General features: G+C 41.2%; 2 protein-coding genes across 4 annotated transcripts in view; both read left to right on the top strand.

Annotated features, from left to right (window-relative positions):
* Window positions 1–8063, top strand: part of map3k22 (mitogen-activated protein kinase kinase kinase 22) — a 36409-nt gene extending 28346 nt beyond the window's left edge. For all 3 annotated transcript variants that reach the window (XM_054623016.1, XM_054623018.1, XM_054623017.1), the window contains 7 exons: window positions 781–852; window positions 1422–1586; window positions 3019–3167; window positions 3313–3444; window positions 4469–4598; window positions 5827–6004; window positions 6724–8063. In XM_054623016.1, the coding sequence (XP_054478991.1) occupies window positions 781–852; window positions 1422–1586; window positions 3019–3167; window positions 3313–3444; window positions 4469–4598; window positions 5827–6004; window positions 6724–6952 (1055 nt within the window). In that variant the 3' untranslated portion in view covers window positions 6953–8063. The remainder of the gene's footprint in view (window positions 1–780; window positions 853–1421; window positions 1587–3018; window positions 3168–3312; window positions 3445–4468; window positions 4599–5826; window positions 6005–6723) is intronic.
* Window positions 8064–10073: 2010 nt separating this feature from the next.
* Window positions 10074–15294, top strand: cry-dash (cryptochrome DASH). The gene is made up of 14 exons (XM_054623091.1): window positions 10074–10214; window positions 10785–10957; window positions 11393–11486; window positions 11584–11714; window positions 11835–11983; window positions 12431–12519; window positions 12634–12707; window positions 12812–12901; window positions 13012–13091; window positions 13175–13234; window positions 13364–13521; window positions 13700–13819; window positions 13994–14170; window positions 14769–15294. The coding sequence occupies exons 1-14, from the start codon at window positions 10152–10154 to the stop codon at window positions 14874–14876; spliced, it is 1566 nt and encodes a 521-aa protein (XP_054479066.1). The 5' UTR covers window positions 10074–10151; the 3' UTR covers window positions 14877–15294.
* The last annotated feature ends 181 nt before the right edge of the window (window positions 15295–15475 follow it).

The following is a 15475-nucleotide window of genomic DNA, read 5'->3' as shown; positions in this document are numbered from 1 at the left end:
ACGCACACTCTCCCCTCCCAGATGTAAAGCTGTGTGGCCCTTCCTGCGGAGGGCCAGAGTATTTGTTTACCATTCCCTGTGAGTAGATTTTTCCTCTCCATCCCGCGCTGCCAAACACAAAAAATAACTCCCGTCTCCATGGGATACGGCCACAAAAACAGCGTGAGGGGAGGCAGTCATCTGACAGAACAGCTGCTTTCAATTGCAAACAGCTCCACTGGTCTCCATTCTGTGTGTGTGTGTGTGTGTGTGTGTGTGTGTGTGTGTGTGTGTGTGTGTGTGTGTGTGTGTGTGTGTGTGTGTGTGTGTGTGTGTGTGTGTGTGTGTGTGTGTGTGTGTGTGTGTGTGTGTGTGTGTGTGTGTGTGTGTGTGTGTGTGTGAGAGCTCGCCTGCGTCAGCAGTGCTCCCCACCTGTCTTTAGTTACTGCTCCACTGGGTTTAGAGCTAAGGCTAAGCTAGCACACATGAGCTGTTTTCTCTCCTGGCTGCAGTGAGGCGATAGAACAGCTCTGTTCAGTGTGTGAAAAGCTGTCTTCCATGACGCTGCTTTTGAACTCAACTTTGACTTGACATGCAGAGATTGAGCCAAAGCAATGTAGCGTCTGTCAGATGTGATCAGCATGTTATCCTTATCAGGCATCAATATGTTTGTGTTTCTCCAACTCCAAGCAATTCAATCTGTATTATTGTCTTGACTGTAACTATAAAACAAGAATGAAGTTGCTGTTGAGGCTCCATTACTTCCTTACTGACAGCAGTGCTTCTTTGCTCCCTCTTCAGGTCGCCATGGAAAAGGAGGGACTTTCCCTCGCCAGTTCCAGTTGCCCAATCGCAGCAAGGATTATGGAGACCGTAAGAAACAGGCCTTGCTAGAACAATAACAACAACACTTTTATTGCCCGGATTAAACAGATATGCTGCTGTGTTGTCAGGACAACACAGGCATAAACACACACCACTACCAGACACTGCCATCTAGTCCGATTCTATGCATTTAGAATCTCATTCTTTACAGTGCCTCCTCCTCACATTTACATCACTGTAGATTTGGTACATGGAGTGCTGGCTTGCTGTTCCAGGCAGCTGCTAGTAATTGCTTACTCAGAGGCTAACCTTGGCTAGCAATGATTTACGTTTCCCCGCGGTGAACCCGAACTTGTATAAAAACACAGGGCCCTGCTTCCTGTCTGAGGGGAAGTGGGACGGAGTGGCGAGAGGCTCTCTGCTCTGGCTGGCCCTAAGTCTTGGCCAAGAGCTCACTTTATGCACAACACCTGTAAAGCAACCGGGCAAAAACAGTGTTGAAATGATTCACAGTAAAAACAAACGATGCAGTGGCCTTTGTGTGTTAAGTCATTAATATGTCTGTTTTCTTTATATATATATATATATATATATATATATATATGTGTGTTTTTCAGGTCGTAGGACACTTCCTCGCAGCTTTATGCCGCAGGAGAACCTGTTTCAGCTGGTTCCTTCCAGTCGCACACGCAGTTACAATGGAGACAGTACGCTGCAGTACAGCGACCTGCGCTCACTGGGCCGCACCGCTGACAAAAGCTGCCAGCGAGGTACAGCCAAGTGTAAGTAGTACAATTAGGAAACTTTCACCCCAAACACGTAAACAGTTTTTACATGAACTGCATTCCTTGGCCGTTGTTGTTGATATGTGTTGTATCTGTCTGGTTCCTGTGGATAATAAGACACATTAATCCAGAGACGAATGAAGAAAGGTCAGACTTTTCTCCTGCCTATCAAGAACAGAGAGAGGCTGGGTTTTAAACCTCAGTCTTTTTTTAATAAGTGCATTAAATCTCTTAACATATAAGCATTTATACAACCATATGTCTGCGGCATTAATCCAGTCGTAAACGTGAACATGTGTGGGCTTAAAAAAACAACAACTTCTCTTCTAGACCAATAAAGACTTTCTTTCTTTTAGTACCAATGAAAAACTCTCAAACTGAATTCTGGCATCAATTGGTTGTTTATTTATGATCATAAATCATAATCCTGTTTACTTCAGATAATTCCAAGTTTATATAAAAAAATTGCCAAATAAAAACTTCTTTGTTCGGGTTTAGTTCTTGTGCAGGAACGAAATGATCATTTGAGCACTTTGGCTTCTTTTGTGACGTAAAAATTGACATTTAGAGAAGTCAGGCCCTAAAATAAGTATCTTATCGGTACCGAAACTCAGGGATTTTCTCAGCCTATTATCAAACATTTTAACATGATACTCAGCCCTTGACTAAAGGCATTCTGGGAACATCACAAAAATATAAATTACAAAAAACTTATAGGGAAAGTTTTCTCAAATGTGTGACTTAGTTGTTCAAGCTGAAAGAGTCAAACAGTGATGATACAAGAATACAAAAGAAGGATAATTTCTTCTCTATGACTGTCAAACATGTTTAAATTCTTAGTAGTAAGAGGGAGTACAATTAATGTACAGTAATACTGTATGTCACAGCAGGCAGAACTCCCACTCCCCTCATCATCCATCCACATGTTCACTAATCACATCTGTCCTCCTCCAGTCCACACGATGCGTTGCCCAGAATTTGTCTTTGTCATGAGACAAGCTCAGCTCAGCAGTCTGTGGTTGACGTGTACGTCTCCGCTCTCATTCTCACCCACACGAGACCAAACTGTCTAACCCGGCCACAAAGAGGCCCGTTAATACCATAACAAAGTCTCGGAGTCTGTGCTTGTGAAGATGAGAGTTGTTGAGATGCTCTCTCTGAAAGCGTGGTTTTACTCAGTTATCAGGGGTTTCCCCATCTGAGAGGGTCTGCAGTGGGAATTATTTAACGACCCTGCGGTTGATTTTTTGACGTCTGGTATTGGTGAGGTTGCTGTGCGAGCTGCAGCCGGCTCTTGCGGGCGGATTTTGGTTCATGCTTCAGTGTTTTCTCAAATCAGTATATCACAGTGGATCTGTCTGCCTCTGGGGGCTTAGAAACCAAATGAATTACTGGAGGGTTTTCATCATGTGGTGTCTTGTTTCTGCAGCTCCGCGGGCGCCAGTCAACTGGAGACAAGGAAAGCTCCTTGGCCGCGGGGCGTTCGGGGAAGTCTACCTCTGCTATGACGCCGACACAGGCCGCGAGCTGGCCGCCAAGCAGGTGCCCTTCGATACCGACTGTCAAGAAACCAGCAAGGTGAGCGAGTTCACCTCAAACCTGTTTGGAATAAGTCATAGACTTGTGGCAAAACACAGTGATTAAAGATTCAAGATTAAAGATGCTATATATTTGAATGCATCTATGCTTTTCATAACTGTAACATATTTTTTTTTTGCTGTAGGAGGTGAATGCTCTGGAGTGTGAGATTCAGCTCCTGAAGAATCTGCGTCATGAGCGGATCGTACAGTACTACGGTTGTCTTCGGGACCTTGAACAGAAGAAACTCACCATTTTTGTGGAGTTTATGCCTGGGGTGCGTATTCTGCAGGGCATTTTTCATTTGAATACAGTAACACTTTTATAAATCACATGTAGTAGAACAGCGATGCAACAGTTAAGAAGTTGTGGCTAAAAGTCAGAATGTCATGCTGCAGAGATAGCTACACAGACGTTGAAAGACAAACATCAAATCAAACCCATTCTGGCTCCATCTGCTGAAAAAACTATTTTGACGTCAGCAGTCGTCAACAAACATGTCTTTAGAGGTTGATGTCAGCAGAACTGCTCAGTTTATGAGATCTTTTTCTGACATAATGAGCGCCTTAATGAGCCGCTGTCGCCTGTGGACCCTGTCCCTGAGCCTGGTTTTAATATTTCCTGGGCTCTTTTTTTTTTCTGAGGGCTGTAAAGTGTCTTAGTCACACATTGTCTGGAAACTGGAAATGTTTATGTTTCGCTGTAGTTTTCTGGCAGATTGCAATAGAGGAGGTCGACACAGCCAAGCGTGTGTGTGACTGCTCTGCACGGCTGCACTGCTGTGGCTGACCGATAACAGTTTAGTCGCCCACAGGGATGATGGCAAGTGTCCCTCTGAGAGCCAGAGAGTCGTTGAGGTGTCTTGGCAAACAGCTGAAAGTGAAGAGGGAGAAGTTTAGTTTGCACTGTGTGAGTTCCTACACTGCGTCCCAGGTGTTACCGGATCAGATCTTTGCTCCTGTGATTTCCTCATGAGGAACTGAAAACAGGAAATGAAAAAGAAATGCAGGACATCGAAGGTGTTTGGAATCAAAATCTGTCAGCACATTCTGTGTTTGTACACTTGTTTTTGTACTCAGGGGCCCCTTTCCTAGTAAAACAAAATAAATCTGCTCCAACTGGAAACATATGATGGCACGCAAATATTCCTTCTATAAGCAGATCTTCTATAATTTTTTAAGCTACAGCTGTGACAATATTAGTTTACAGCCAATATAAAAATCATGAATGCATTTCTCAACCTTCCACTCACTCTCTCGCTGCCTTTCTGTTTGTCTCTCTCTCTGTTGCTGTCTCTCCAGGGCTCAATAAAGGACCAGCTAAAAGCCTACGGGGCCCTGACAGAGAAGGTGACGAGGAGATACACCAGGCAGATCCTCCAAGGAGTCTCCTACCTGCACAGCAATATGATTGTACACAGAGACATCAAAGGTAACAGAAACAGCCAGCCTGCTAAGGTCAGGATAGGGTTATAATTGGATTTGTAACCGGTACACACACACACACACACACACACACACACACACACACACACACACACACACACACACACACACACACACACACACACACACACACACACACACACACACACACACGAGACGCAGACTTAGCCGTCCGTGTGTAAACAGTCTTTCTTCATGCTGTTGCTGAGGAGACTCCCGGTTCATTCATTTTATTCTGGTTGACATTTCCTCATTTGGTTACTCAACGTCTACAGAAGGAGCCTGGAAAAAGAAAAGTGCTATTTTGAACTCCCCTTTGAGATATATTAGGCTTCATGCTGGTAAAATCGGCCAGTCTAAAAAAAGTCCAACACCGGATGGAAAGGCTTAAGTTTGGCTGCCCGTACTGCTGTTCCCCGAGAAGAGTTAAAATATACCGTCTGGTGGGGAAAAAAAGATAGTAGGTCTCACAGGACACAGGCCGGCCCTATAAGAGTTTATATGTGGGTGGGATTTTCCACTTAAAAATGCTCTTCATCTGTAATATACGGTGTGTGCTCATCTCACCACACAAGAGCTCCTCTGTATGCAGTAAAAAGAGCTGTCAGCACATGGTGGTTTTTCGGATAGAGCTTGGCATCGCAGCCGTGACATTAAACTATAAAGTGTCTGTGGATTGAATGTTCCAAGGAGCCAAATAAAGCCCTAACATGATTTATTAGAGTGTCAAGTCCCTAAAAACAAACATACAGACAGTGGGAACAGCTTTAAGGAATGAACAGGTCACCTATTTAGGCCCTCAATCTCTATTCTACAGCCAGCCATCCTACAGTAGGAGTGAGTGTGCATTAGTCACTGATCAAACAAGTGGAGCGCCTGAAGGAAATGGGATAGACACAGCGACATGTCGGAAAATGACTAAAGAAGGAGTAGGAAGGGTGTTCTGGTTTGATCCACGTGGAGCAGACGGTTGATTTAATTTGTGCCTTTTGACTCTTGCTCCGTCACCACAGACTTGTCAAGCCATAGGAAAAGTTTACCTTTCCCCTAAGGTTGTTCAGTCAGTTGAAGTGCTGGCACATGCACTTTGTAACTGCACCTTTTAAGTACATTCATTGAACCTCAAAAACTGTCAAAGTATCCCTTAAAGGATATTGAGAGTCCTCGGGAGACCCCTTGAAAAACTCTGAGCTCATTTTGTTTGGTTCCACCAGGTGCTAACATCCTGAGAGACTCCTCGGGGAACGTGAAGCTGGGAGACTTTGGAGCCAGCAAACGTATCCAGACCATCTGCATGTCTGGTACAGGAATCAAGTCCGTCACTGGCACCCCCTACTGGATGAGCCCGGAGGTCATCAACGGGGAGGGCTATGGCCGCAAAGCTGATGTATGGTAAGGAATCGGATCATGTGGAGCTGTAATGAGGCCCAGACGGGATATTAGACAGCTGCAGCACAGTTATATTTATTACAAGCTGAAAAATACACGTCAATAAAGATAAAGATGGGTGGTAAAGCAATACATACAGTAATACATATAGTAGTCACCAAGACAGGAATGCTATAATGAATGTGAATTACAAAATAAAAATATAAATTTGTGTTGGTGAATAAATCAACATGAAAACCTGTAAAATATAATCCAATGCAGTAAATAGCACATGTGTAAAGTTTATGGTGAGATTACCATGTTCTGCACTCGGAGCTCTAGCACTATGATTATGACTGCTGGTACTACATAAAGTTAAATAAATATGACCATGTTATATATTTATTGATACATTAGACTCTTGTCTTTTCCGTCATTGTGGTCATTTTCAAAAAGAATGCTCTGTTGTGTAAATAATGCAGTTGCAATGCATGTAGCAATATCCTTTTTTGCTGTGGTGTACTGTTAGTGAGCCAACGACAGTTCAATTCAAGTATTCTGTATTTCCAGCAATAAAGCAAGTTACAACAGTCAATTACATGTCGTTGTGTATAAAGCACTTTGTAGAAAAGGTAAATAGAAACATAAATAGTTAGAAACAACCCATTAAACTACATGTGAACTAATATTTAATGTGCCTGTGATTAAAAACTCTCCTGGATGTTTTTTTTTTTTCTCCTCAGGAGTGTCGCCTGCACTGTTGTGGAAATGTTGACCCAGAAACCTCCGTGGGCCGAGTACGAGGCCATGGCGGCCATTTTCAAGATCGCCACCCAGCCTACGAAGCCCATACTTCCAGAGAGCGTGTCCGACGCGGGCAGAGACTTCCTGCGGCAGGTGTTTGTGGAGGAGAAGTGGCGGCCCACTGCGGACGTGCTGCTCAGCCACCCGTTCGTCCAGGGCTGCTTCTGAGAGCCCGCGGACCCCCCCTTCCCTTCCCCCTGCCTGCGAGGCCTCCACGGTCCCGGCATCGCCCCATCCCCAGGCCCTCCTCCCCACCTTCTCCCCCCCCCATCACCAGGGCTCAGCATCACTCCAACTTCCTGCTCTGTCATCTATCACCAGTGTCTGCCTTGTCCGGACCCCTGCATCTCTCACCAACTAGCTCAACCCAAATTTCTCAGTGAGAGTCCAGGTTGACTGCTGTCAGACCTCCTGAGTCCTCTGAGGCGTCGCAGTGTTTTTTGCCCCAGGAGGGGACTGAGGAGAAAGCACTTAGCAGTGTCACTGGCTACAGACTGCTGTCCTCTATCAAGAGCAGAACAAGTGACGTGAGAGAGCAGTGACTTCTCAAGCTTTCTGGGTCTTTACACTCATTTACTGCAGCAGAACGGTGTTTAGGTCGGGCCAGACGCTATGTTACCGTGACTGACTGTTGACATTGATCACATCTGACAGTACAGTAAGCTGTGTGTGAAATTAAGATGGTAAATATTTTGATATGACATACAATGACACATATAAGGTCATCTCAGCCTCTGACTTTTCTATTATCACCCGGAAAAATGTAAACATATTGTTGTCAACGCCTTACAATGAGAATTTGTAAGTAAGAATGTCTTTTTTTTAAACATCTTAGAGGGTAACCTTACCTTTCTTTTATGGCACTCAGAACCCCATTTAGAAGGATTGCCAATGTTGCACTTTTGATATATCATGCATTGAAATGTTTCCAACATGCAGGATAATCAACTGAGATATTTTTCTATTCGAAACATTTTTTTATATCATTTCGTAAAGGAGAATTGTGTAGTATAAAAGGAAAAAAAATAACCAAACTTTTGCATCAGTGTGCAATGTCTATTAAGCAATACCAACACTACTGTTGGAGTCTGTGACATCCATTCCAGCTTCCCATGCAGTGAGCTTTGAGTCCATCGAAAAAGAATTGGCCAAAGACGTTGCAGAAACTTCTGGCTAAGTTAATGTGCAGTATTAGTCATGTTGGTTTCGTCACCTCAGAGCCCTATAGCCTTTTCTATGTTATGGCAGCTTCGTGCACGGTAGACATGCACAGACCAAATCAGATGCATTGACATCATCACATGGTGTTATTATGAAAAGTTGTGGAGTTAGATTGAAGTAAGCATCTCGTTTACATTTATTTTTTTTGTAACTTTAGAATGAATCCAGTCACCCCATGCCTTCACTTTGCTTTCCACACTATATGAATGGATCACTTAATGACCAGCTGACAGCACAACTCTCGCTGTGTGATGTCATGTGAGATAATATTACACGTCGCCAAAAAAGGGTCAAGGTGGAAATATGGAGCTAAATGCTGTATTCTTTAAAATGGCGATGAGATGCAACCTTAACTGGGGATTTTGATGTTGGAGGTGTCGTGGCTGGCTGTAATTCAGTGGCACTTAAGGAACGAACAAATGTTTTTTGACCCTTGTCAGTGCCTTACCTGAATCTGCTTGTAAACACAAATGTTCACTGCCAAAGCGGGACGCTTCTTAATAAGGTGAGCAGCTGTTCTTTAGAGAGCAAACACAGGATTTGCTTAAGTTGTTTTATAAGAAAAAAAAAAAAAAGATTATACTGTAAATACATATTGTTCTGCACTTTTGTATGAAATTTCTTTACATTATATACAAATCTATTTGATGAAATAGCTACATTATACAGTAGATTGTACTGTGATTTAGACAGGAATATGTATTATTGTCTCGTTGAGAGCTGGTAGGCTGTATGAAAAAAGGCTGGGAGGCTTTCGATTGGGACAGAGTGTGTTTTGTCTTATTGACAAAGCCTTGAAACATGAAATGTATCAAGTCATTGATCTTTTGTACATTTAACTTAATAAATCCAAGGTCTAAGACTATTTCCCTGTGTCATTTTATTGTGTTTTTTTGTGATCGCATTGCCCGAGAAAGTCTTTGTTGCAGTTTTATCCACTCTTATCATATTTTATGTCTTCTGAGCTAATACCTATTTTTTGCACTTCAGTATCTGATTTATACGTTATTATATAATATAAAATCCAATTAAAAATGTGGTTTTCAGTTTAACGTTTTGATTCTCCCCTAAAAAAGAATTATTGTTCCTTTTTTAGCTTATGATCTAATTTATTTATTATTGATGATACCACTAATGCTTTAAAATCCCCTTTGGCAATTGCTTTTTTCTTTCTTTTTATTTTAGTTTCATATGGACAATAACAATTTTAAGCTGATAATAAAATGGACTGGATTTAATATACACTCACTAGCCACTTTATTAGGCACACTTGGCACACTGAATTATGGGTGGTGTACTGGAGTTTATTATATTGAAAGGTGTTTCTAATATTCTTTCCCCCCTCATGTAAAAGTATATAAATAAGGCGGACCTGCCAGTGTGTGTATATATATATATATATATATATATATATATATATATATATATATATATATATATATAGTAAAATTTGGATACACCTTATATCATTCAACTACTTTGAAGAATCTAAAATATAAAACATATTCTGGTTTGTTGAGCATTTGTTTGTTTACCACATAATTCCACATGTGTTCCTTCATAGTTTGGATGTCTTCAATATTAATCTACAATGTAGAAAAAAATAAAAATAAAGAAAAACCATTGAATGAGAAGGTGTGTCCAAACTTTTGACTGGTACTATATATATATATATAGAAAAAAATAAAAATAAAGAAAAACCATTGAATGATGTGTCCAAACTGTATGTATGTGTATGTATGTATGTGTGTGTGTGTGTGTGTGTGTGTGTGTGTGTGTGTGTGTGTGTGTGTGTGTGTGTGTGTGTGTGTGTGTGTACAGTGGTGGGGAAGCAGAAGTAAACATAGGAAGTAAACAGGAATCCTACACTGTATAAATACTATTGTTATACTGTTATACAAGTCGTTCTACATTCAAAATGTTCCTTTAGCAAAAAGTAGCTCACATATAATAAGATAATAATTAACAAACAGAATCTGCAATACAATTAGGCAATGAGGCAGCTGCAGAACAGCCACCTTACAAAACCTGATGTTTTGTAACAGCGTGTCTGAAAACGTGACGTAGCCACTCTGCACGCTCAGCAGGCACTGAGGCAGAGCGGCTCTCTGGTCCGAGCACTGCTGCTACATTGTAACCCATAAGTATGTCTGCCTCCCGTACAGTCATATGTCTACTGAGAAACGACCTGCGTCTCCACGACAATGAGGTGAGTTTATGAATCTCTCACGAGCCTGTACAGTTATGAGATGTGTCGTTATATAACTCCAGAGATCCTATTTAACCATGAAGTAAACGTGTCTGTTAAAGCCTCTTCTTCACAGTTAAATGACCAGGAATTTAGAATTAATCAAGAATCACACATTATATATATATATATATTTTAAATGTACCAATCCTGCCCTATATCCTCTAGCTTTGTAAGACAAAAAAACTACATTATTTCAGTCAGCCATACTGGAGAATGTTGACATCAACATGCACGACTTCTGGTTTGCAATTTTTCAAAATAAAAGACGGCATTTTTCCCAACTTAAAAGAAAATGCAGTTGTTTACTTTAAATGTCCCTAAAACAGCAATTTAGATTTCAAGGTTATGTGTTTTTAATATCAGCTGCTTAACTAAAGCTGTGCAATGACAGCAGCCACATTTGTAGTATCAACACAGTTTGCTCAAATAATTAAATTCACAGTTTTAAAGCGTTTGCTGCAATTAGGTCATGGTCACTATTTCTAATAGCTGATAAGATATCCTTTACTTTGTACTCTTTACATGCAGCTTTTCCACTGGGCTCAAAGAAATGCAGAGTACATTGTCCCACTGTACTGCTTCGACCCAAGACATTATGTGGGAACCTACAACTACAACCTACCAAAGACTGGGCCTTTCCGCCTGCGCTTCTTACTGGAGAGTATCAGGGACCTTAGAAACACAATGCTCACCAAGGGCAGGTAACTAAACAGCTGTTCGTTGACTAGTTTCCTGTCTATAACCTCAATGTATGTGTCTTCTACTGCTCTATTCATGTTGCTGAATATCTCCACAGTGTAGATCTGTCTTTGTTCTAGAATTAAAAACCAACAATCTCCTTACAAAATTTAAAAGTGATCATAAATGTATGCATCATGTTATTATTACACAGACACTTTGTACAGACATGTCCTCCGCTTTCCAGGATTTAATTGATGTAACAGGATCAGGACACACCTGAGCTTATAGAAGGATATGCTTATGTTAACATTGGGTCTGGCACACACTGACACACTGTTGCCATCATTATTTCAGGTCAGTGAGGGGGAAGTTGCGAGCTCTCTACCCAGGATGCAGCTTGCATGGTCTGGGACTTATTTCGTGTGTATGTGTTTGTTTTTATGTGTGTGTGACAGCAACCTCGTGGTGAGACGGGGAAAGCCAGAGGAGGTAGTTGCAGATCTCATCAAGCAACTGGGCTCTGTCAGCACTGTGGCGTTTCATGAGGAGGTAGTTTCAAACAGTCTTTCTCTTATTGAAATGATCACGTCTTTATTGAATATGCAAGTGATATTGACGGTTATTACTTCATGCGCTCATGTTCCAGGTGACCTCGGAAGAACTGAACGTCGAGAAACGAGTGAAGGATGTCTGCGCACAGATGAATGTCAAAGTTCACACCTGCTGGGGGTCGACACTGTACCACAGGGATGATCTTCCATTTCACCACATGTCCAGGTGAGAGAGGATATGGCTTTCCTGGGACAAAGCGTCCATGTTCTGCTTAACGTCCTGTTTTTGATTCTGGCAGTTTTGTGGGAGATGTAGATTAAGAGCATTTCTTCCTGGTTTGTTTAGGCTGCCTGATGTGTACACTCAGTTCAGGAAGGCAGTGGAGACCCAGAGCAGGGTGAGGCCTCTGTTCCCAACCCCAGAGCAGCTAAAGCCTCTCCCAAAAGGGCTGGAAGAAGGAGCCATTCCTACAGCAGAGGACCTGGAACAGACAGGTGCATAATGTATTATCTGCAAGATCCAAATTGGATTAATTCATACTATCTTGCACTTTCCCTTTGTGTCTTTGTGTTCTGTGATTTTGCTGAAATGTCTATCAGTATCACTATGATAAATTCATGTGTATTTATTTTATGTGCTTATTAAATTGACTTTTGCATAAATGTCTGTACATGCTGCTGGCAATAAGGAAGCACAAATTGCTCATTTTATGCAGCACCTCTATTAAGTTAATAGACACTGCTGCTGCTTTCAGAATTCAATAGGCAGACTGCTGTGCACAGATTTCCTCATTAAGTGCCGGAGAGCAAGCAGACCGGCATGATTTCCAAGTACAAGACTAAGCTTTTATGATTCTGCGTGTCTTAATGCACATCGGGGACAATTTAACATGTATAAAATCATTTGGATGCTGAAATTGTTCTCTTGTTATATTCCTCTAGAGCCTTTGGCTGATCCTCGCTCAGCTTTCCCCTGCAGTGGTGGTGAAAGTCATGCTCTGGCCAGACTCAAACACTATTTCTGGGACACTGTGAGCACAACTTTCATTACAAACATGCACTAGTTTGCTGCTTATAAAATGTCAAAAAAGAAAAACATATAATGATGTATTATAAGTGTAATAAATATGTGTTCTTTTTTTTAGGATGCAGTTGCAACCTACAAGGAGACTCGTAATGGCTTGATTGGTGCAGATTATTCCACTAAATTTGCACCTTGGTGAGTGTGTTTGCATAATTTCCTCTACTGCTGAATGCTTACTAGAGTTTAATGTTCTGTACCTATAAATACATCACTAACGGTGCTCCTCTGGCATCCTGCAGGCTGGCGATGGGTTGCATTTCACCCAGGTATATTTATCATCAGATCCAGCAGTATGAGAGGGAGCGAACAGCCAATCAGAGCACATACTGGTGAGTCTGGAGATGAGTGAGGTACAAAACAATAGAAATAAAATCTACTCTATCATAGGACACTATTTAGACACAGCTAATACAACATTTTCTTCATTGCTGTCTTTCAGGGTCATTTTTGAACTTTTGTGGAGGGATTACTTCAAGTTTGTAGGCGTCAAGTATGGAAACAGACTGTTTCAGATCAAAGGTAAAATAAGCAAATGTTTTAAACAGATTTATTTTTTAAGCACACTATAAATTAATGTAAAGCTTGTGGTAATTTCATCTCAGGACTTCAAGAGAAATCGGTTCCATGGAAAAAGGACATGAGGCTGTTCAATTCTTGGAAAGGTTTGCACCATTTTTCCCTCGTTCACAAAATATTTTTTATTGACAAATCAAGTAGTGTCTTTAAAGAGGTGCATTGAAATTATATGTACAGTGTATCTGAATATATATGTATCATTTTTTTAATTACAGAGGGACGAACAGGAGTGCCCTTCGTGGATGCCAACATGAGAGAGTTGGCAATGACAGGCTTTATGTCCAACAGGGGGCGGCAGAATGTTGCTAGCTTCCTCACAAAGGACTTGGGCCTGGACTGGAGGATGGGAGCTGAGTTGTTTGAATACCTTCTGGTGAGTAGGATTTAAGACGGTTTTAACTTTTCAAAATAATAAATTGTATTTTTAAACCATGTGATACATTTATTTATATATTGACATGTTGTGGATTAGCTGTACCTGAATCTTTTTTAATGTGTAGATGATGATACTCAAGAGCATTGCCCTCTTACTTTTAAATTTTCCCCCAAAGGTTGACCATGATGTCTGCAGCAACTACGGCAACTGGCTGTACAGCGCTGGCATAGGAAATGACCCCAGAGAGAACAGGAAGTTCAACATGATAAAGCAAGGCCTCGACTACGACGGCAATGTAAGTTTGGAAACAAGCATGAATAGTTACTTTCATTTCCCTTTTGCCTTTTGCTTGGAGTTCATCATTGTTTGCTGTCACACGATGGTGATGGAACCAGGAAAATGTGCAGAAAGCTGTGATATGGAGATTTCGGTCACCGATGGGTTTTGGTTGCACGTGCATCTGCTTTAGGGCGACTATGTGCGGCAGTGGGTTCCTGAGCTGCAGGGGATCAAGGGAGCTGACGTTCACACGCCCTGGACCCTCAGCACTGCTTCGCTGTCGCATGCCCATGTGTCCCTTGGTGAGACCTACCCCACCCCCATCGTCATGGCACCTGAATGGAGCAGACACGCTAACAAGAAACCAGTGAGTGTCCGAGAAAAGGGAAGTGGATAGTATGAATGGCTGTTGCTGCTGTGACAGCTATTTTTATCCTTTTACAGCACATTTACTCAAGTAATGCACTTACTTTATGTACAATTTTGTGCTCCACTACAGAGCGATATATTGTACTTTTTACTCCTCTACATTTATCTGATTGGTTTAACCCAGAACAATACATGATAAGCTTGTAAATACAATGTATTGTTTGATATTTAACCAGTGGTTCCCCAACCTTTTTTTCGCTTCCCACTCCGTACAAACTAACCCTTTTCCCTTTTAAACTTCTCAAATTGTTTAATACAAAATCAATGTTATAAACTTATAATAATGTCATATATTATAATATGTCACTCACATGAGCCATTTTTCTGCAGAACGAGTACTTTTACTTTTGATACTTAAGTACAGGTTAATCATCAGCAACATTAACTTACTAAAGTATGATTTTGAATGCAGGACTTTAATTGTAATGGTGTATTTATACATAAGTAAGGGATCTAAATACTTATTATGTTGCCTCTCTATCTTCTTTTAAACCCTCACAGTAAAGTAAATTGTTTGTTTTCCTGTTTTTTGTCAGAGTGGCACAGGGCCTTCACCAAGAGGAAAGAAGGGCGCTTCTCACACTCCCAAACAGCATCGTGACAGAGGCATTGATTTCTATTTCTCTAAAAGCAAAAACCTGTGACCTCTCTGAAAGCAAACATTGAACACGTGGACGGATGGAAGCTCCAGTGACGCAAATTTGGACTGTTGCTGTAAAAAATCTGTGTTGCGCACTGTCGGATTGATTTGAGGGAAGTTGTCTGATGAGGATTTGAGGAAATGCATGTTCTGCTTGTACACTTGATCTACACGTATGCCATCAGTTCTTGAGAAAAATAGTCCCCATAAAGTGCCTTTTATGGACTGGTTTCCTGTTAGACGGCAGCAACTGATAAAGCCACAATGTGGGTTTTAGTTTGATGCAGTGGAACATCTATCTGCTGATGGTCTTGTGCATATAGATTTTCCTCGCTGTCTTCTTATGTCTGTTTGGATAAACAGTTTATTTTCTTTTTTTTAAATTCTTTTTAAGAGGTAGCCAATCTGTTGCAGTTACAAAATAAAATTGCAAAAGTAAATAAATAGTTTTTGTTATGTGATTTTGTGATGCAATGAGGTCATTTCCACATTTTTCTGCATTTTATGTTGCATATGATTAAAGGAAGGAGGTAGAGCCTTTAGTTATGAATGTAGCATGCAAGAAAAGGGAACAGAAACACTATTTCCACCCAAATGTTCCTG

Source organism: Anoplopoma fimbria, chromosome 21 (assembly GCF_027596085.1).
Source record: "Anoplopoma fimbria isolate UVic2021 breed Golden Eagle Sablefish chromosome 21, Afim_UVic_2022, whole genome shotgun sequence".
NCBI lineage: Eukaryota > Metazoa > Chordata > Actinopteri > Perciformes > Anoplopomatidae > Anoplopoma > Anoplopoma fimbria.
The sequence above is the reverse complement of the archived record's forward strand: the minus strand, read 5'-3'. Positions and strand labels throughout refer to the sequence as shown.